Genomic DNA, 21,211 nt, shown 5'->3' with positions numbered 1-21,211 from the left:
ACGGCACCCCCACGTTTTCGGTGTCCACAATTTCTAAATACCCCGTGCGGCTACCCGAAAAATAAAAACATATGTGACTGCTACATTGTGTGACAGTGGAAATACTGCGGCCGCCCTATAATTGCTAGTGGCCGTAGATTTTTTAGACCCTACGGCCGCCGAGCCAAATGTGACTGAAGCATTACAGGCAGATGAAACAATGAAATGGCATATATGTACAATAATTAGAGCACTTATACGTTCCCCTTATCCCCTACACGACAGTCCCGCCCTCGGATCCTTATCTGCAATGACTTAACACTTTACAGTACATATGCTGGCATCATGCTGCAAAGATAATACATCAATGTATTATCTGATCTGCAAGGGAGAGGTTGGTCATTGGCAAAGAATGATGACATCAATAATGGGTGACAAAGATGAGCTGAGATGCAAAGAAATATATGGGGAAAGGACAGATGCCACGCAGACCTTCCCCTTGTTGACTCTGGCTCCCCATGTCCTGACTGAAGCTGAGACACTCCGAGCTCGTTCCCATCCTGTACCTTACACAGCCACGGCCTCAGTGTTTCCCCATAGTGCTGTCACGTCGCTCGCGGCACCAGCACCATTCCAGTACCATGATAGTGGGTACACAGGGTGACAGCCGCAGTGTGGGTCTCGTTCCTCAAGGGAAGCCCATGTTACACTCTTTAAAAATGGTACGTGCTGTTTGAATGTGCTGTTCGAACGTACCCCATTTCGTTCAAACCTGGACTAATGCCAGCAGACTGGACGTCCAGTTTTACATCCATGCAAGGGACAGCAAACACATTGATGAATTGGCCTGCCTATAAAACTGTAGGAGGATAACCCACTCCCTCCCTCAAGTCCTCTTCTCGCTTAAGCCTCCTTAGCCTCCATGAGGTTACAAGGGGGTAAAGTACCTCTCCCCCTGAAGTCCCCCTCTCACTTGTATACATCCACGAGATGTAAGGGGATAAAGCTAAACTCGAGGTAAATGTAAACCTACAGCTAAGGTAACACTTCCCTCTCACCTCCCTCCACCTCTTCCCACTTCCAACAAGCCCCCCTACCAAGTCTAATCCCCACCCCCTTTTCCCCTTAAGTTCCACTACCAACCGCAAGTTGAGAATCCCTCCTCCCTCTCCCCTCTGCTCAAGTCCCCCGACCAAAGTCAAATTGAGAACCCCACCCCCTTGCCCCTCATGTCACCCTACCAAATGCAAGTCAAGAAAACATGCTCTCCATCCCCACTCCCCTCCCACCCTCCTCACCCCCCTTCTCCTCCTCACTTCTTCCCCCCCCTCGCCCCTCCCTCTCTTGGTATTCCTGTCAGTGAAGTGACAGGTTGTATTTGTAATTTAATGTAAATCCAAACTGGGTACCATGTTATATGCTAGATAATACAGGTTGATGACACAACGGAGTATCCCTAGTGCGTTTCTGCATGAGTGGGCCAAATGCTCGTGGCAAGTCAACCACCTCTTCCATGAGTGATGTAATGGTTTCCTCCACATGCCATGCCTCCAAAATTTGTCTTCTGGCTTTATAGGGTAGGGGACACCCAAAAAGCTGACACTATCCCATATTGGAACATGGCCAGCCTTCAGCCCATGCTTGGCAACGGTAGATCTCCTCGGATAATTGCACTCAAAGGCTTTGCGATGCTCGGTGATGTGTTGGCTTAAAGTTCTTCCTCTCCCACCAACATATTCGCCCCACAAAATCAGGGAATGGAGTAAATGCAAAAAATGTGTGCAAAAGTGGCGACGGAAGGGGAGGGGCACTGTCGGAGGGGCAAAGTCGCCACTTTTGCACACATTTTACAATGGAGTCGCCACTTTTGCACACATTTTACAATGGAGTCGCCACTTTTGCACACCTTTTACAATGGAGTCGCCACATTTCTCCCCTTCTCCCACCCCCCACCCCTTCCCACGCCTCCTCCCCCCAAGCCCTCTCCCTCCCACACATCTCCCTGCTCTTAAATGTTGTGTGCTCTCAAGTGTTTGTGTGCTTCCCCTTCTCTTGTCTTCCGCTCCCTCTTTTTATATATTTTGTTTGTCTGGTTGATTTGTTTGTGAAGTAAATGTTAGCTCTTTCACGAGCCTCGATTCAGTATACAAAAAAAAAACAAAAAAAAAAAACACCCTGCCCGGTCATTCCTGGGCAGCTTTTCCTTGACATGCATCAGTGCCTGCCTCATGGTGAATACAGGTTTTTAAATTTACCCTCACACCGATTTCAAAACTCTGCTAATCCTTTGCGACACACGCAGCACAAAAGGCAAAACCCAAAAACCTTTTCGTTGTTGCTGTAGGACAGTCCACTTTGTTGGCTTCGCCAAAATTGCTTCCCTTTTTGGCAATAATCCACCAGGGTAGCCTTTGGCTTTCGGAAAGCCTTGAAGATGTTTCGACTCTCTCCTCTTATCTTCGACTGTCTATGGTAAATGGTGTGCTCTTTTCAGGAGGATGTATATCACAGCTCATTTGTGGTCCATGTGATGGCAAGAGTCAAAATCAAGGTCAGAGTCGGTGTGAGTAGGCTTCCTGTAAACAGTAATGTTCAACATTCCTTTAGGAAGGTACTATCCGAAAACTGTAATCCTCATAGTTCAGGTATGAAGAAATTCTGCAACGTTGCAAAGTAGCGTTCACCATTCACTGAGGTTTGTGTGTTCTCCAAATGCGGAAATTGTGGAGGCTGTCGACTTTTCCGCTCATGCCTTATCAGAAAATGCCAGCTCCTAATGAAACCCAGGGTAATTGTGGATTTAACAAAAACATTCACATAAACATTAAGAAAACTTTATGAAGTATCCTTTCATTTGCTGTTTACAGTTTGCTTCCGCGTCCGATGGGAGTGGTTATCACTAGAATCACATCTGAAGCATTAGACAAGGTAGAGCAGCTACCTGTACGGTGACTTTGCTAGGCCCCCTCGTCTTCCAAAAGTCATCCCAGCTATCAGAAGTACAAGTAGTAGCAAGGAACTAGGGCTGGATGGAATACCATCAGAAATTTATAAGTACTGTGTGGTGGATCTACGCAAGCAACTATACCGTACACAACTTTTACACAGATTGTTGGAATGCTGGCATCCTACCACAAGCCTTTATAGATGATCTAGTAGTAGGCATCTCTCTTCTACCCATTGCAGGGAAAATTTTCACATGGGTACTTCTGTGGAGATTGCATTCTGTGGCAGAATGCATCCTTCCTGAACGTCAATGTGGCATCTGGGCAACTAATGGTACAACAACAACAACAACAACATGCATTTTAAAGGCCATTTTCCCTGCTAGAGCGGGGGTTAGCCTTGCGGTCCCCATGACAATCTTCTCCATTTTGCCCTATTTTCTGCATCTCTCCTTGTTAACCCCCTTGCCCGCATTTCTTCTTCCACCATCTTTAGCCAAGTCTTTCTCGGTCTTCCCCATCTTCTACTTCCTTCTACATTCATTTCCATCACTCTTCTCAACCAGTCACTTTCATCCTTCCTCAACACATGACCAAACCATCTCAACCTGTTCCTCTTCACAGCATCAATCACAGGCTCTATTCCCATCATCTTTCGCAATTCATCATTTGTCTTCCTCTCTCTCTCAACGATACTCCGCACATCCGTCGAACCATTCGCATTTCCACCCTTTCCAACCTTCGTTGCTGCTCTACGTTCATTACCCATGTCTCGCTCCCATAAATCATAACACTTCTCACACATGCAGCATACACCTTTCCCTTCAGCTTCAACGACACTCCCCTCATCATCAGCACGCCACTCAATTCCCGAAACTTCTTCCATGCACATCTCACTCGAGCAACCGTTGCCGAGTCTGATCCACCTTCTCCATTCAGCATGTCTCCGAGGTAGCAAAATGTTTTCACACCTTCCAGCTTCACACCGTCTCCAAGATCCAACTCAACATTTCCTCCATCTGCAGCTCCCTCTGTGCACACCTTACATTTGAATGTAGCTGCCACACTGGTTAATGACCCTCTCAGACCACTACATTTTTGATGAACCCACTCAGACACCCTTCCTACACACAGCACAGGGCCACTTCCCAGTTCTTTCCACCTCACCACATGCTTTACCACTTGCCATCACCTTCGTCTTTCCGATATTCACCTTCAGACCTTTTGTCTCCATACATTCCTTCCACGTGTTCATCTTTTCCTTCAGTCCATCCATACTTTCCGCAATCAACACCAGATCATCTGCATACAACAACTCCCACGGTAAACCCTCCTTTACGTTCTGAGCCAGCACCTCCATCACAGCTACAAATAGTAGTGGACTTAGTACCGACCCCTGATGCACTCCCACCTTCACCTCAAACTCACCACTGTTCCCGTCCTTTGTCCTTACAGCTGTGCGCGCTCTTTTGTACATTGCCATCACTACTCTGATCAACCATTCCTCCACTCCTAACTTCCTCAATGCCCATGCATGGTCCAATGCCCATGCATGGGCAACTAATGGTACAACTGATATGATTTTCACACTGCGGCAACTCCAAGAGAAGGCCACTGGATTCCTCAATTTTTACAACTAGGCATTTGATTCAATTGATAGATCTGGTTTATGAACACATGTATCCAAATATAGTTGTCCAAAGATGTTTGGTGCCATAGACGCCATATAGGTAGTAGGTTGTAGACAGCACCCGCCCAGGATAGTACTACCGTCCTGACTTAGGAGCGTTAAAGTGGTGCCTGGAACCATCTTACACTCTCCGTGTCAGGAATGCTGGTCTTACTTACTGTTTCACTCACACTACAGCTACCGGGCTAGCTTTAATCTTTCTCGCAAACAAACATCATACACTTTTCATCATACACTTTTCTTCTCTTTCATTTGCCCAGCCTCGATGAGAGCTATACTGTCTGTGCCTGGAGCCTCCAGTATTAAAAAAAAAAGTCTGGCAGTTCCACCAAGACGTGAAAAGGCAATCTTGATTGGAGGCCTAGCTGACTTCAGACCCATTTCCGGTCAACCAGGGATGGTAACTCACACCTACTGTGTTCACCTTCCAGTATTCAATGCCGTTGTGCCTAAAGACACCTCTAAAGACCTCGAAGCTGGTGTATACTGTATATCCAGTCCATATCTGATGGGAAGTTATTCAATCTTGTTTGATGAAGAAAGACGGAGTTCCTTTTTCAACTTAGGCCAAATGACCATTACTATGAACCTGCAGTGTACATAGCTGGATTACCTCTCCAGGTGGTATGGAAGTTCACTTCTCTTGGCAGAACTGTATCTAGTGGTAACAGCTTCGATGCAGAACTGTACAGATGCATTCAGGCGACCACTTCTGCTTTTGGAACCCTCCGTTCAAGAATCTGGTCAGAGCTTGTCATTCACACTGCTACCAAGTGCAAGCTGTATCGGGCGGTTATCTTCAGTACACTGTTGTACAACAACTCCATCTCCATTACATCCTTGGAATCTCTCATGGAAAGATAAGATCACAAATAGAGCATTGCTCAGGCGTGCAGGCATGCCCAATTTGGAGACTATACTACTTAAAACCCAACTCTGCTGGGTTGGCCACATGGGACGCATGAAAGATTCAAGGCTACCTAAATCTGTTCTATTTGGTCAGCTTAGAGCAATAGGGAGTAGGACACAGGGTGGACAGTGCCTGTACCACAAAGATGTCATCAAATGCAATTATCTTAAGGCTGCAGAAATCCCACTGGAAAATTGGGAGACCGTCGCCCAAGACAGGCATGCATGGCGCAATGCAATCTACATGGGGGCCGAGGCTGCTGACAGGTCAGGAACTAGAAAGAGCAACCAGATATGGCAGCCCTTCACCAGCACTTGGTTTGTGTGGTTTCTATGTGGAGTGTAGATGAAGCATTGACGTCGTAACATTATGTGCACACAGCAGACAAACAAACCCTTTTTGGTTTTATCGTATAGATTCACGTTGCAGTTGTATGTATTATGTAGACGGAGCCACATTCCATACTTTTTAGGCGTATGCATGTTCTAATAGTACATACTGTACTTTATAGATGCACTCATGTTCTTGATACACATACTTTATGAGCCAACTGACATTTTTAATAGTACATCCTTTATGGACATACATTCTAATGGTACATACTTTATAGACATGCTCACATTGTAATAGTACGTACTTTATAGATGTACACATTGTAATAGTACGTACTTTATGGGGGTATTTGTTTGAAAAAAGATAATGTGTGATACTAGCTGTCACCAGGTGGCATTTGTGGCCTACGTTGGCACATTATGTGTGGACAGACAGAGAGTGATGGGTGATTACGGAAATTTTGGAATCTATTCCTTTCCGAGTACTTGTACTTTTTTCTCGGAATTCATGTACTTAATGCAGTATGATTCTGAGTACTTTTTTCATTTTATTTTTATTCGGTTTTAGGGGATGGGTGACTATTCGATTTAATATGCAACGTGCCAAGAACAACAGCATTGAAATTCCAATCACTGTCAAGGAAGTATGCTGTGAAAGTGATATACACATGGACCTTGACAAGATGCCCCGATGTGTGTTGTGAGGGCAATGGAAGTAGCAGCAAGAATCATCCTTGCAAGCTTTTACTGGTTTCTCGATACACTTCAGGAAGTATATTTGGCATGATTGTCCGACGACTTGGGAGGTCATATTTACAGTCCAAAGCCCCCGCAAAGTCTTTGAAGCCAGAGTCTTCAACAACAGATCCAAGCTGCATGTCCCACACAATCGTATTGTGACGGACATCGCCCCGGATTACTCCAAAAGGCAGACTCGTCTATAAAAAATACCACAGACTCCAACACTCACCTCTGGTCAGAGCCTTGCTCCCAGTCTCAGTTTACCATACCTGTGAGAAAATTGAAGCAGATGGGGGACAGTGCTGGTGGCCACACAATGGATGTCAATTGACTGAGTGTTATGCAACGCCAATGTTACTCAGCACACCCTATGTCTATCGGAGACCAATTAACCGCTTGGGCTAATTACCCCCAGGAGCGTTATCTCTGACCAAACCCAAACAGGATAAGTCAAGATACAGTCAAGTCACTCAAGCAACCAAGGCTGAAACTGGCAGGAGATACTACCAATGGCGATTCAAACATGAAATAGTGGGAAAACACAGGCAATTACCATCATAGAACAAATGGGGGGGAACGCGAGCAAAGGCAATATAGCAATTATGTACAAATATTATAGGCACGTATACATTTCCCAAATTATCCCCTTCGTGACAAACCTTAATCCATTACTGAGCACTGTAACTTATTTGGCGCCAAGACATACAACTCAAGAAGTGGGAGTGGTGAAGAAGTGGGAAGAAATAAATAGTGGGAGTCATTTGCGTGCCCCGACACACCTTGCAACAACCCAGATGGATTGCTGCCGCCCAATGATCTGGCGGGAAAGTTCGTATCTCGTTCCCCTCATGCTCCCTCCCAGATTCCTCTCTCAGCTCCGTTCACACTCCCGATCTCTTGGGGCGCCTGATGGTAACAGTCTGTTGCAATGGATTGCGCAGCCTTGGCGGGAACGGCTGACAGTGAGGGGAGGTGAGGTGGTTAGCTCAGACATGGCCGAGCGGTGAGGTGAGCAACCACCTGAGGTGAAGGTGTGCAGGACTTGGTGTGGAGATGTGTGTGTCGTGAGGCGAAGAGAAAGAAACGTATGAAAATAAACAAAGAATATGTAAAGTGTGAGCCTAGCAAAGCGAGCAAACTTGAAAAAGAAAGGAAAAATAGAGAGAAAAGGAAAGATGAGTGTGATTGTACCTGTACTGGTTTTGCGAAGGGAAGCAAATAGCACAAAGAGCGGAGTCGAGGTGAGCGATTCTGGACAAAGCTCGAGTCCCAAGTTCAAATCCCGAAGTGAATAAAAGCCCCAGAGTTAATCCCAAAGAAGGATGCTGCAGAATGACTTCAAGTCCTGAAGTTAAAAAAAAACCCCAGAATGAATCCCAAAGAAAAATGCCGATTCCTTCCCTGCACTTCCTCCTTTATTCCTTTCACCCCTTCTTCCCTACCCTCTTCCTCATGGCAATGGGACCCTCATCAGTGCAGAATGCACAAGGGTACACTGACCTTCACTCCCAGTGATTGGCTGGTCCCCGTAGCTCTGCCCGGCAACGAAGCCTGATTGATGGGACGGGGTCTCTGCGGGGAATTTTCCGGTAAAGGGGTAGGGTCGAGAATTTGGCGCATACCTGTCACTCCAGTGATTGATGGTTTCCTGTGGAAGGGAAGCCCCGATGATGTCCTTTGAGTGGTCTGTTGAGCCCGTTGCACGGAATCTTCCACTAATGCGGGAGGGATGACGCAAAAATGGTGTGACGTGTGTATGTGGTGTCGGGCGTGAAATGGTTTGAGTCCAGGGTGTAGAAAGGAAAGAAATGTACCAAAGCTTACTAACATTCGCAACGCATATCTATCCACATGAATATATATATGGTATATACAGTGCATTCCGAAAGTATTCAGACCCCTTCACTTTTTCACATTTTGTTATATTGCAGCCTTATGCTGAAATCGTTTAAATTCATTTTTTCCCTCATCAATCTACACTCAATACCCCATAATGACAAAGAGAAAACAGGATTTTATAAAGTTTTGCGAATTTATTAAAAATAAAAAACTGAAATATCACATTGACATAAGTATTCAGACCCTTTGCTATGACACTTGAAATTTAGCTCAGGTTCCTCCCATTTCTCTTGATCATCTTTGAGATGTTTCTACACCTTGATTGGAGTCCACCTGTGGTAAATTCAATTGATTGGACATGATTTGGAAAGGCACACACCTGTCTATATAAGGTCTCACAGCTGACAATGCATATCAGAGCAAAAACCAAGCCATGAGGTCGAAGGAACTGCCTGCAGAGCTCAGAGACAGGATTGTGTCGAGGCACAGATCTGGGGAAGCCTACAAAAACAATCTCTGCTGCATTGAAGGTTCCCAAGGGCACAGTGGCCTCCATAATTCTTAAATGGAAGAAGTTTGGAACATCCAGGACTCTTCCTAGAGCCGGCCGCCCAGACAAACCGAGCAATCGGGGGAGAAGGGCCTTGGTAAGAGAGGTGACCAAGAACCCGATGGTCACTCTGGCTGAGCTCCAGAGATCATGTGTGGAGATGGGAGAAACTTCCAGAAGGACAACCATCACTGCAACACTCCACCGATCTGGGCTTTGTGGCAGAGTGGCCAGACGGAAGCCTCTCCTCAGTGAAAGACACATGAAAGCCGCTTGGAGATTGCAAAAAAGCACCTAAAGGACTCTCAGACTGTGAGAAACAAGATTCTGTGGTCTGATGAAACCAAGATTGAACTGTTTGGCTGTTTGGCACTCTGTTCAAATCCTCTATGCTGTCCTGATCACGTGATAGCCCTATAGCTGGTAGTGCCTCACTCAAGTCAACTTCAAAAGTCAACCTCAAATGATTCCAGAATCATTGGCATCTCCCACGATGAAGCCGATTCTGAGGGCCTTTCTCTCTCTCTCTCACCGCAAGCAGGTAGGTGGTCTTTCTGTCTTCTACCGACTCCTCTCCGGCCTTGCTCCCCAAGCTCTGTCTGTGCTCTGTCCCCAAAATATTCCTACTGGTTGCACAAGATCTGCCAGCAACCCTCTTCTGGTTTAATTGCCAAAATCAAGACCCTCTATTCACCTTCACTCTTTCATTCCTCTTTTCTCCTGCCTTTGGAACAAACTCCCTCACTCTCTTCAATCCCACACCTCCGTCCAGGTCTTTAAAACAGCTGTTCACCACCATCTCTTATCTTCCCCCATCCAAAACCTTGATCTTTTCTACCCCTGTTAATTCACCCCAGATCCACTTTTTTGAAATTCCGACTTCTTTCCTGGAAGTCATAGCTGTGTCCATGTGGTTTTTACCTTTCCCATCCCCACCCCCCTTCCCACGCCTCCTCCCCCCAAGCCCTCTCCCTCCCACAGATCTCCCGATATCCCTGCTATCAAATGTTGTACTTGTGTGCTTCCCTCTCTCTCTCCCCATCTTGTCTCCCGCTCCCTTTATTGTCCCCCGTCGCACCGCGGAGTGAAAGGGGGACTGTGGTTTTCCCCTCCGTCCGTGTGTCCGTCCGTGTGTACCTCCGTCCGTCCGTCTGTCCGTCCGTGCGTGTGGGCGTGTGTGCATGCGTAAGCGAAGGACCGCATTCGAATTTGGTGTGTGGGTGCAACCCACGTCAAAATCCAAGATGGCCGCCGCCATGTATGTCTGATGCCATGTATGTCTGAACCTTGTGAGCTGAATATCTTGAAAAATAAGCGAAGTACCAACTTCTAATCTGGTGTGTGGGTGTATCTATGCACAAGGAAGAACGCTCTTGAAAATTGGGTCGCCACGTCAAAATTCAAGATGGCCACCGCCATGTATGTCTGAACCTTGTGAGATGAATATCTTGAAAAATAAGCGAAGTACCAACGTCTAATTTGGTGTGTGGGTGTATCTCGGCAGAAGGAAGAACGCTATTGAAAATTGGGTCGCCACATCAAAATCCAAGATGGCCGCCACCATATATATGTCTGAACCTTGTGAGCGAAATATCTTAAAAAATAAGCGAAGTCCCAACTTCTAATCTGGTGTGTGGGTGTATCTAGGCACAAGGAAGAACGCTATTTAAAATTGGGTCGCCATGTAAAAATCCAAGATGGCCGCCGCCATGTATGTCTGAACCTTGTGAGATGAATATCTTGAAAAACAAGCGTTACGCCGAGGTCCCCCGTCGGTGAAGTGATGCGAGTTGACAAAGTGGAAGACGCAAGGCGGCCATCTTGGATTTTTATGTGGCGACCCAATTTTAAACAGCGTTCTTCCTTGTGCCTAGATACACCCACACACCAAATTAGAAGTTGGTACTTCGCTTATTTTTCAAGATATTTTGCTCACAAGGTTCAGACATATATATGGTGGCGGCCATCTTGGATTTTTACGTGGCGATCCAATTTTAAACAGCGTTCTTCCTATATGCCGAGATACACCCACACACCAGATTAGAAGTTGGTACTTCGCATATTTTTCAAGTTATTTAGCTCACAAGGTTCAGACATACATGGCGGCGGCCATCTTGGATTTCGACGTGGGTTGCACCCACACACCAAATTCAAATGCGGTCCTTCGCTTACGCACGCACGCACGCCCGCACACACGCACGGACGGACAGAGGGGAAAACCATAGTCCCCCTTTCGCTCTGCGGTGCGACGGGGGACAATAAGCGAAGTACCAACTTCTAATTTGGTGTGTGGGTATATCTCGGCATAAGGAAGAACGCTATTGAAAATTGGGTCGCCACGTCAAAATCCAAGATGGCCGCCACCATATATATGTCTGAACCTTGTGAGCGAAATATCTTGAAAAATAAGAGAAGTACCAACTTCTAATCTGATGTGTGGGTGTATCTCGGCATAAGGAAGAACGCTATTGAAAATTGGGTCGCCACGTCAAAATCCAAGATGGCCGCCTTGCGTCTTCCACTTTGTCAACTCGCATCACTTCACCGACGGGGGACCTCGGCGTAACGCTTGTTATGTCTTATGTGTCCGTTTGTTTTTTGTCATTACTGTTAGCTCTTGGACGAGCCTTGATCTTGTACAAAAAATAATAATAATAATAATAATAAAAAATGGATATGAATAAATCAAAGTAGAAAAGGACCCATTGAAAAAGCGTAAAATTTTCACAACTTTACTAGCAGTGTTTTGCAAAACGCTTGTAATAGTTTTCATGACCATTTGACAAATAGGTTAAAAAATTCATTAAAAACGAAGCTGGAACATCACTCGGTGGAGCGCACACCTCCGCCAGGTTGAACAGTTTACATTTTGCATCCCACTGATAGACCGGATCTGGATTCGTACCTGAACCAAAATCAGATCGACTTGTCCTCGTCACACACCCAACCTGTCCATCACGTTTCATCAAAACAAACATCAAACAAACAGACGGGTGTGAAAGCATAACCTCAGTTCACCTCCGGTGGGGCGGAGCGTGGAGGTTATAACTTGTTGAGATAACGTGCCGGGTGCCGCCCATTTCTGCACAATGTGAGACATTGAGACATGCAGTTGGAAACATTTCGCCTTTAACCCAGTGTGCTGGGTGTTGCAAAATCCCTGGACAGTGGACACAAATATAATACCCTGTCCTCTGGCGAGGGTAATAACTAATAACACATGAACCGCTACGACAACAGAGACGCAATGATGGCATCGAATATCATCCGAGGCCGATCTTAACCACCTGTGACGAATGAGGGAGACCTTCGTGCTCGTCTCCGCTTCCCATACCGTACCCATCGCAAATAGGACTTCATCCACATGCATCGTCCAATCAAACGATCGAGACAGCTTGCTTCTATCACGTGTACATCCAATTAGCGATTATAAAGTATTCCAAGTCAAATCAAATCAGTAATTCTTTGGGAATAAACTAATAGTAAGGGCATTTTATGAGATATTTCACAAATCTGTTAACTAAATTGTTACCAAAAAATTTCTTCACCAATATGTTTGTAAAGGTGTGTAATAACATGTGTTAAAATGTTGAAGTTCAACTCCCGTGGGAAACCCAGAAAAAAAGCTGTTGAATTCGGGTACCGAAAAATTATTTTCGAGAATTTTTATTTTTTTTAATCGGCCCTTAAGTAACTTATGAGGGGTCAAATAAGGGTTTTTCATGATTCTGAGTTGATTGTTAACATTTATATTTCACCACAGACTCCTTTGTGGAAAAATAATTTCTAAATATATCTCATTTTCTACTTTGCAGGACATGGAGTCCAGCAATATGGATGAAGACGTTACTCCACCTGTGCTCAATTGCTTCATCTGTGCACGCTCGGATACACCAGCTGAAAGGCTCATACAGGCAACTGGCACTTTGGCTGTCATCACTGATTGATCCTCAAGCGCAGCATCAACCGCAACCTCATCATTGATCTGTTCATCGGTTTCCTCCACAATGGTGTCAAGAGTGCCAGAAGTATCTGGAACATCATCTCCACTCCTACTATTAAGGAAGCAGTATTTGTAGTTTTGTGTCTCCATGTAAGACTCAGTGTATCCCAGCCGGTGGAACTTGTTGAGCATCCATTTTGACCCAAATCTATGATCAAGTTGTATGGCAAGCCCCATTTGGTGTGGCAATACTCCAGACCGAGGTCGACAGGCCTTAATAAAATTCTGCCCCCAAACGGCAACTCTTTCGTCTGTCTTGACAATCGGTCTCAAGAACATCTGAAGGCTTGCAGGAACAAGTGTCAGCTGACTATCGATGTCAGTCATACTGTGTGTGGTGGGGTATGACTTTGGACCTAAATCAATCAAGGCAATATCATTGGATATGAACTTGAGTGCCGTCTTTATGATCTGAGTTCTCATCTCCATGGTCAAGATTAGCATGATGCTCTCGCAGAATATTGTCGGTGCCATCTTTGAGACAGAGTACATCTGCCCTTCTTTCCTGTGTTGTGAAATACAAGGTGTCTTCGTATTTCTCTAGAAGTTTTATCTTTAGCCAATGCTTTGAATAAGAAAGGCTCTTCTCTGGTGACTGATCAAACTCCTGCAGCTTTTCATGGACTTGGTCCATGTTCATTACCCCATGCTCTAATTCTGAGTCTAACCATTCGCAGAATTCAATAAAAACTGCCTCTCGCTCCTCATCAATACTCCTCTGTCCTCTCTTCCTTTTTCCTTCCTCATCAGTCTTGGACAAACTGTCACCTCTCGCAAACATAAGTTTGCATCGCAAATGGTACAGTGTTTCTTCTGCTACCAAGTCGTTGATCCCTTCCAGGCGTCCAGTGACTTCAGTGCCCCAGTCATCCCCGCGACTCCGTGCTGTCTTCAGCAAGCTTGCCTTCAGTGTATCTGCAGTCAAATTATCTGGCACTCTGTATTTCTTTCTAGCTTGTGCTGGATTATTTTTGTAGAGCTGGGCTGGTTGGTTGCAAAGAATGCATACATCCTTATACAGGAGGTCAACTGACTGTGATCTTCTAGAACTGCAGCCAGTTGATGAACTGAACTCACAAGTAGTGCGTCTTCTCTTCAACTTTGATGACTCTTTCTCTGCCTTTGATGCTTGAGCTGACTTATTGGTGGTTGCAACAAAGTTGTTGTACAGATCATTTTTACACTTCTGGTGGTACCTCAGTTTTCCTTCCTTTTGAGCTTCCTTCATACGTTCCACAACAGTAACATTTTCGACAGTTTCTGCTTGTTTCAATAAAGTTGAGTATCCCTTTGGAGTTGCCTGTATGAGCCTTTCAGCTGGTGTATCCGAGCGTGCACAGATGAAGCAATTGAGCACAGGTGGAGTAACGTCTTCATCCATATTGCTAGACTCCATGTCCTGCAAAGTAGAAAATGAGATATATTTAGAAATTATTTTTCCACAAAGGAGTGTCTGTGGTGAAATATAAATGTTAACAATCAACTCAGAATCATGAAAAACCCTTATTTGACCCCTCATAAGTTACTTAAGGGCCGATTTAAAAAAATAAAAATTCTCGAAAATAATTTTTCGGTACCCGAATTCAACAGCTTTTTTTCTGGGTTTCCCACGGGAGTTGAACTTCAACATTTTAACACATGTTATTACACACCTTTACAAACATATTGGTGAATAAATTTTTTGGTAACAATTTAGTTAACAGATTTTCACATGTTTCCCTTACTATAATCCATAATAATCATCATCACATATATGAAGTTCTTTATAACCGCGGAATAACTGATATTAATGTTCGGTACTTTCCGGGTGTCTTAGAAAGCTGAAATGTGGCATGCCGACGGATATCGAAGCCGGTAAACCGGGAAAAATCACAGAACTGTCGGAAAGTGTCCGTAAATTAAAATTTATGTAATAAACCGTAAACGCATACGTCAAAAAAAAAACCTCAATCGATATCTAGCATTTAAAAATTGTAATTTCTATAACGGTAAACTGTGAAATAAACATGGCAATAATGTCTGTAAATGAAAAAAAGAAAAAGCATCCGTAAATGAAAATTTAATTAAAAAGAAAAAAAAAGGGTAGACGTCCATAAAAAAAACAACCTTAATCGATATATAGCATTTTAAAATTGTAATTTCTATAACTGTAAACTGTGAAATAAACATGGCAATAATGTCTGTAAATGAAAAAAAGAAAAAGCATGCGCAAAAGAAAATTTATGCATACGTAAAAAGAAAAAAAACCTCAATCAATATCTAGCATTTGAAAATTGTAATTTCTATAACTGTAAACTGTGAAATAAACATGGCAATAATGTCTGTAAATGAAAAAAAGAAAAAGCATGCGCAAAAGAAAATTTATGCATACATAAAAAGAAAAAAAACCTCAATCAATATCTAGCATTTGAAAATTGTAATTTCTATAACTGTAAATTGTGAAATAAACATGGCAATAATGTCTGTAAATGAAAAAAAGAAAAAGCATCCGTAAATGAAAATTTAATTAAAAAGAAAAAAAGGGTAGACGTCCATAAAAAAAACAACCTTAATCGATATCTAGCATTTTTTTATTGTAATTTCTATAACTGTAAACTGTGAAATAAACATGGCAATAATGTCTGTAAATGAAAAAAAGAAAAAGCATGCGCAAAAGAAAATGTATGCATACGTAAAAAGAAAAAAAACCTCAATCAATACCTAGCATTTGAAAATTGTAATTTCTATAACTGTAAACTGTGAAATAAACATGGCAATAATGTCTGTAAATGAAAAAAAGAAAAAGCCTGCGCAAAAGAAAATTTATGCATACATAAAAAGAAAAAAAACCTCAATCAATATCTTGCATTTGAAAATTGTAATTTCTATAACGGTAAACTGTGAAATAAACATGGCAATAATGTCTGTAAATGAAAAAAAGAAAAAGCATCCGTAAATGAAAATTTAATTAAAAAGAAAAAAAAAGGTAGACGTCCATAAAAAAAACAACCTTAATCGATATCGAGCATTTTTTAATTGTAATTTCTATAACTGTAAACTGTGAAATAAACATGGCAATAATGTCTGTAAATGAAAAAAAGAAAAAGCATGCGCAAAAGAAAATTTATGCATACGTAAAAAGAAAAAAAACCTCAATCAATATCTAGCATTTGAAAATTGTAATTTCTATAACTGTAAACTGTGAAATAAACATGGCAATAATGTCTGTAAATTAACAAATGACAAAGCATCCATAAATGAAAATGTAAGTTAAAAAAAAAAAACGTAGACTCATCATTAAAAAAAACAACAACCTTTATCGATATCTAGCATTTTAAAATTGCTATTTCTATATAGGCCGAGAAAAATATATTTCCGGTCTGGTCAGCGGTCATCGATTTTGAACCTGCGCATCAACAATTTTTTTTTTTTAATTTCCAACGGTACCCACAACAGCACGCACCTGTTGTTGCTGGGCCGGTGCGCTATCTCGGGAAATACGCGTTTGTGAGGGTCGCCATTGGTATCGACGTTCGCGCACGGTTCTCCCCTACAACACTACGTTTAGTTTGTTCAAATCCAACCAACCGTTCCAAAGATATAGAGTAGTTTTGTGTGCCGTGACGTCATGAATCCAATTGTTTCAGACGCTCGTGCGTCTGAATCCAATTGTTTCAGGTGTTACACCTGTAACACCAATCGGCTGGATATTGTAATTTATTTAAACGAAGATGTTCTTTGTCGGGTTCGTGTGTGAAGCAACCAGAAGGCCAAGAGAGCTGCGGGTGGTCTCGTTAGTTAGGCCTAGATCCTATCTCGTTTGTCATGAAGTTGTAAGTGTCTGATAATCTGGTGGACTGGGAGAAGAGATCGTGGGAGACCATTGGCTTGTTAGACCACTTGCGCATGCGCAGTGTTGACGCGATCGACGCATTGGAATGTTTGATGGTACTTCGAGGCGATCTCGAGAACGAAATGGCAGTCTATCATATGCTTGAAGAACTTAATGATTTTCAGAATAAATAGATTTTAAAATAACTTAAGCTTGTGTTCATTATTTACAAAAAAAGGCCTACAAGTCCCATTGGCTGCCTCTAATTTCTCTCTGGACGGCGCCACGGCAGATGATGAGGACCGCAAGGCATGAGGACACAAAAAACACCTTTATATGTGCAATACATGCTTTTCAAAAAAAACCGCATCGCCGCGTCAATTCTGGAACTTTGATCTGACCAGAGACCAGCAATATATTTTTTTCGGGCTAACTGTAAACAGTGAAATAAACATGACAATAATGCCCATAAATGAAAAAATGAAAAAGCATCTCTAAATGGAAGTTTATGTAAAAACAAGTACAAAAAGTTTTAATTAAAACAAAAGCCGCGTCGATGTTACACAATGCCTAGATGCAGCTGTGCCTATAACGTCGATGTTATAGGCACAGGACATTCCTATTGATTCGATTACTTGATGTTATTTTTGTGCAAAGTGAAAATATATCTCGGCAATTTCCCGTGTGTGGCGACGAATTTTTAATATATCTCGGCATTTTCCCGTCTGTTATTTCAGGCGGTGTATGACTGACAATGCCGCGATTTAAAAAAAATATCTCGGCAATTTCCCGTGTGTGGCGACACGTGAACGAAGCTATGCTCCTCTCTCCACATTATTGTGACGACGTATAAATTAAATATTTCATCGTGACGATTGTCATCAAATGGACGAATTTTTAATATATCTCGGCATTTTCCCGTCTGTTATTTCGGGCGGTGTATGACTGACCATGCCGCGATTTAAACAAAATATATATATCTCGGCATTTTCCCGTCTCTTATTTCGGGCGGTGTATGACTGACCATGCCGCGATTTTAAAAAAAAATCTCAATGGACTTGAAGTTACAGGCCTTTGAGAATTCATTTCGTTCTATAAAGGGCAACTTTCATCGGATTTTCTTCCCGTTTTTTTTCAACCGAGTCTAAAACTATGTTAGCGACTGTGAAAAATGAAATGCTATATCGAATTTGATTTGAAATAAAACTGTGTGAGAGAGGAAGACACCACGGGCCTACAAAACAGGCCTCAAAGCTATGCGAGTTAATAAAATGGTGGATATTTGTTTATATGAAGGCTCTCCCAGAATGGGTGGAGCTATGGTTCCCAGAATGGGTGGAGCTTTGAGGTTTTGTCTTCTCTGCAAGAACAATAAGAACAAGAAGAAGAAGAACAACAACAACAGCAGAGGGCACTCTATGAGCAGCGTCTGCGACGCGGCTAAAAACGTAAACTCGTCCGTAAAAACAAAACAAAACCTCAATCGATATCTAGCATTTGAAAATTGCTGTTTCTATAACTGTAGACTGAAATAAACATGACAATAATGTCCCTAAAGAAGAAAAAAAGAAAAAGCATGCGTAAATGAAAATTTAGTTTTAAAAAACCGTAAGCGCGTCCGTAAAAAAAAACTTCAATTGATATCTAGCATTTGAAAATTGTAATTCCTGTAACTGTAAACTGTGAAATAAACATGACAATGAAGTCCGTAAATGAAAAAATGAAAAAGCATCTGCAAATGAAAGTTTACGTAAAATAACGTAAACTCGTCCGTAAAAAAAAACCCAACCCTAACCGATATCTAGCATTTTAAAATTGCTATTTCTATAACTGTAAACTGTGAAATAAACATGACAATAATGTCTGTAAATAAAAAAAATGAAAAAGCATCTGCAAATGAAAGTTTACGTACAATAACGTAAACTCGTCCGTAAAAAAAAAAAAAACCAACCTTAATCGATATCTAGCATTTTAAAGTTGCTATTTCTATAACTGTAAACTGTGAAATAAACATGACAATAATGTCCGTAAAGAAGAAAAAAAGAAAAAGCATGCGTAAATGAAAATTTAGCTTTAAAAAACCGTAAGCGCGTCCGTAAAAAAAACTTCAATTGATATCTAGCATTTGAAAATTGTAATTCCTGTAACTGTAAACTGTGAAATAAACATGACAATGAAGTCCGTAAATGAAAAAATGAAAAAGCATCCGTAAATGAAAATGTACGTTTAAAAAACGTAGACTTGTCCGTAAAAAATAACCAACCTTAATCGATATCTAGCATTTGAAAATTGCTATTTCTATAGCTGTAAACTGTGAAATAAACATGGCAATAATGTCTGTAAATGAAAAAAAGAAAAAGCATCCGTAAATGAAAATTTAAGTAAAAAAAAAAAACGTAGACTCGTCTGTAAAAAAAAAAGAGCAACCTTAATCGATATCTAGCATTTTAAAATTGATATTTCTACAACTGTAAACTGTGAAATAAACATGACAATAATGTCTGTAAATAAAAAAAAAGAAAAAGCATCTGCAAATGAAAGTTTACGTAAAATAACGTAAACTCGTCCAAAAAAAAAAAAAACCCCTAATCAATATCTAGCATTTAAAAATTGGTATTTCTATAACTGTAAACTGTGAAATAAACATGACAATAATATCTGTGAATAAAAAAATGAACAAGCATCTGCAAATGAAAATTTACATTTAAAAAAACGTGCTCATCCGTAAAAAAAAAAAAAAAACCTTAATCGGTATCTAGCATTTGAAAGTTGTCATTTCTATAACTATAAACTGTGAAATAAAAATCTCAATGAAAATTTACGTTAAAACAGAACGCATCCGTAAAATAAATAAATAAACCTAAATTGATATGTAGCAGCAGGTCGGTGATGCTTGCCTATAATCATGAAACTTCTATTTATTAAGTACCTACATATGAAGCACGGTTTGTTATTGCTTACACTGTGTGTAAGCGTCCGTAAAAAACTTACACAATGTGTAAGCACACCCCACTAGTAAGAGTTATAAACTCGCTTGTTCGCTAATACTAATAGGAAATCCAAATGATTGCATGGTGTGCAGGTGTGCCCTCGTTTTATTCAGGTAAGTGCAAAACGAATACAAGAAATGCTTTCGTTTTTCCTTTTCCCAAATTTCTAGCCTTGTCAAACATAAATGTTCTATAAAATGGCGACATCGATGATCGAGTTGGAAGACGAATGCAGTACGTACGTAGTGCACCAGGTATGGCGAGTTCCTCGCGCGTCCTTCCATAACCTCGACCAATATCCGTGTTCGCTCAGTTTTAGTTCCGGGGTCAGTTTGTGTTGTTTGAACGTACAGTACACAAAGAAGCACAAGAGTAGTGACTGATACTGAAGGGAAAAGCCTCCAGGAATCACACAGTGCGTGGACAGTTTTGAATGAAGTGACGTCACACGGTGGAACGGAAGTGGAGTTGATGACGTAGACCGCCGCCGCAAAACGACGTCGGGAGACATGAATCGTCCACCCAAACCCAAATATGTCTTCACTGTGGGACAGTGAAACACAAATTGTCTGTTTTTCGACGTCCGCTCTTCCTCGTCTCCTGTGCTGTCCAAGCGTGTCCGTCTGAGTCGCCGTCGATCTCCGCCGCACTCTCCTCTAAACTTGTATGTTTTCTTGTCCGTCCTGCAATTCTTACCTTCGTTTACTCGGCGCCCGTCTGGCATTTACCTCTCGGCTCTCGTTTCTCAATCATGGCATCTGGTTCGTCCCCGTCAGTTGCGGACGAAGAGCAAGAGGTGAGAATTTATTGTTTCGGTGTCTGATCATTGGGAATACTGTCTGATCCCTCCGTAATTCCCATCTGTGTCGGTTATGCAATCCCCATTTGTAGCTGTAGGTGTATCTCGTGTACGATTATAAAGAGGAGGTCCCACGCTGTGACGTAATTATTACATCCTGTGTGTGTATGTATATGTGTGTGTGTATGTATATATACATAATTCAATTGACATAATATGTGGGAGAATGACACATCCAGCAGACGACGAATCGAACCCAGGTCCTCTGGTGAACTGTACCAGGTGCTCTGAGATATCTGGGCCATCCCGGGGATCCCGGCCCAGCATTTGTGGCATTGTGGAAAGAGATTGGACATTCTACGTGTGTGTGTGTGTGTGTGTGTGTGTGTGTGTGTGTGTGTGTGTGTGTGTGTGTGTGTGTGTGTGTGTGTGTGTGTGTGTGTGTGTGTGTGTGTGTGTGTGTGTGTGTGTATGTGTTTATGTCTATCTGTCTGTCCATCTGTCTGTCCGAGTACCAACCGGACGTTTTGTAGTTGTTAATACAACGCCTTGTTAGAGTACAAAGCGGAAGAGTTTTGCATTGTGAGATGCGTTCTAGTTATTCTTGTTATGCAGGTAAAAC

At 42.3% G+C, this 21,211-nt stretch overlaps 1 protein-coding gene across 3 annotated transcripts in view; it reads left to right on the top strand.

Moving 5' to 3' along the window:
• The window catches only part of LOC137421446 (tetratricopeptide repeat protein 39B), a 130,512-nt gene that overhangs the window by 19,274 nt on the left and 90,027 nt on the right, over positions 1 to 21,211 (top strand). The window contains exon 1 of one of the 3 annotated variants that reach the window (XM_068107522.2): positions 20,249 to 20,586. The exons of the other annotated variants lie outside the window; for them this stretch is intronic. Within the exon in view, the coding sequence (XP_067963623.2) occupies positions 20,542 to 20,586 (45 nt within the window). The 5' untranslated portion in view covers positions 20,249 to 20,541. Of the gene's footprint in view, positions 1 to 20,248; positions 20,587 to 21,211 lie in introns of those variants that run through there. 3 annotated transcript variants of the gene reach the window in all.

The sequence above is a fragment of the Myxine glutinosa genome, chromosome 2, assembly GCF_964187855.1.
Source record: "Myxine glutinosa chromosome 2, kmMyxGlut1.1, whole genome shotgun sequence".
NCBI classification, from domain to species: domain Eukaryota; kingdom Metazoa; phylum Chordata; class Myxini; order Myxiniformes; family Myxinidae; genus Myxine; species Myxine glutinosa.
This window is presented reverse-complemented; position numbering and strand designations above follow the sequence as displayed.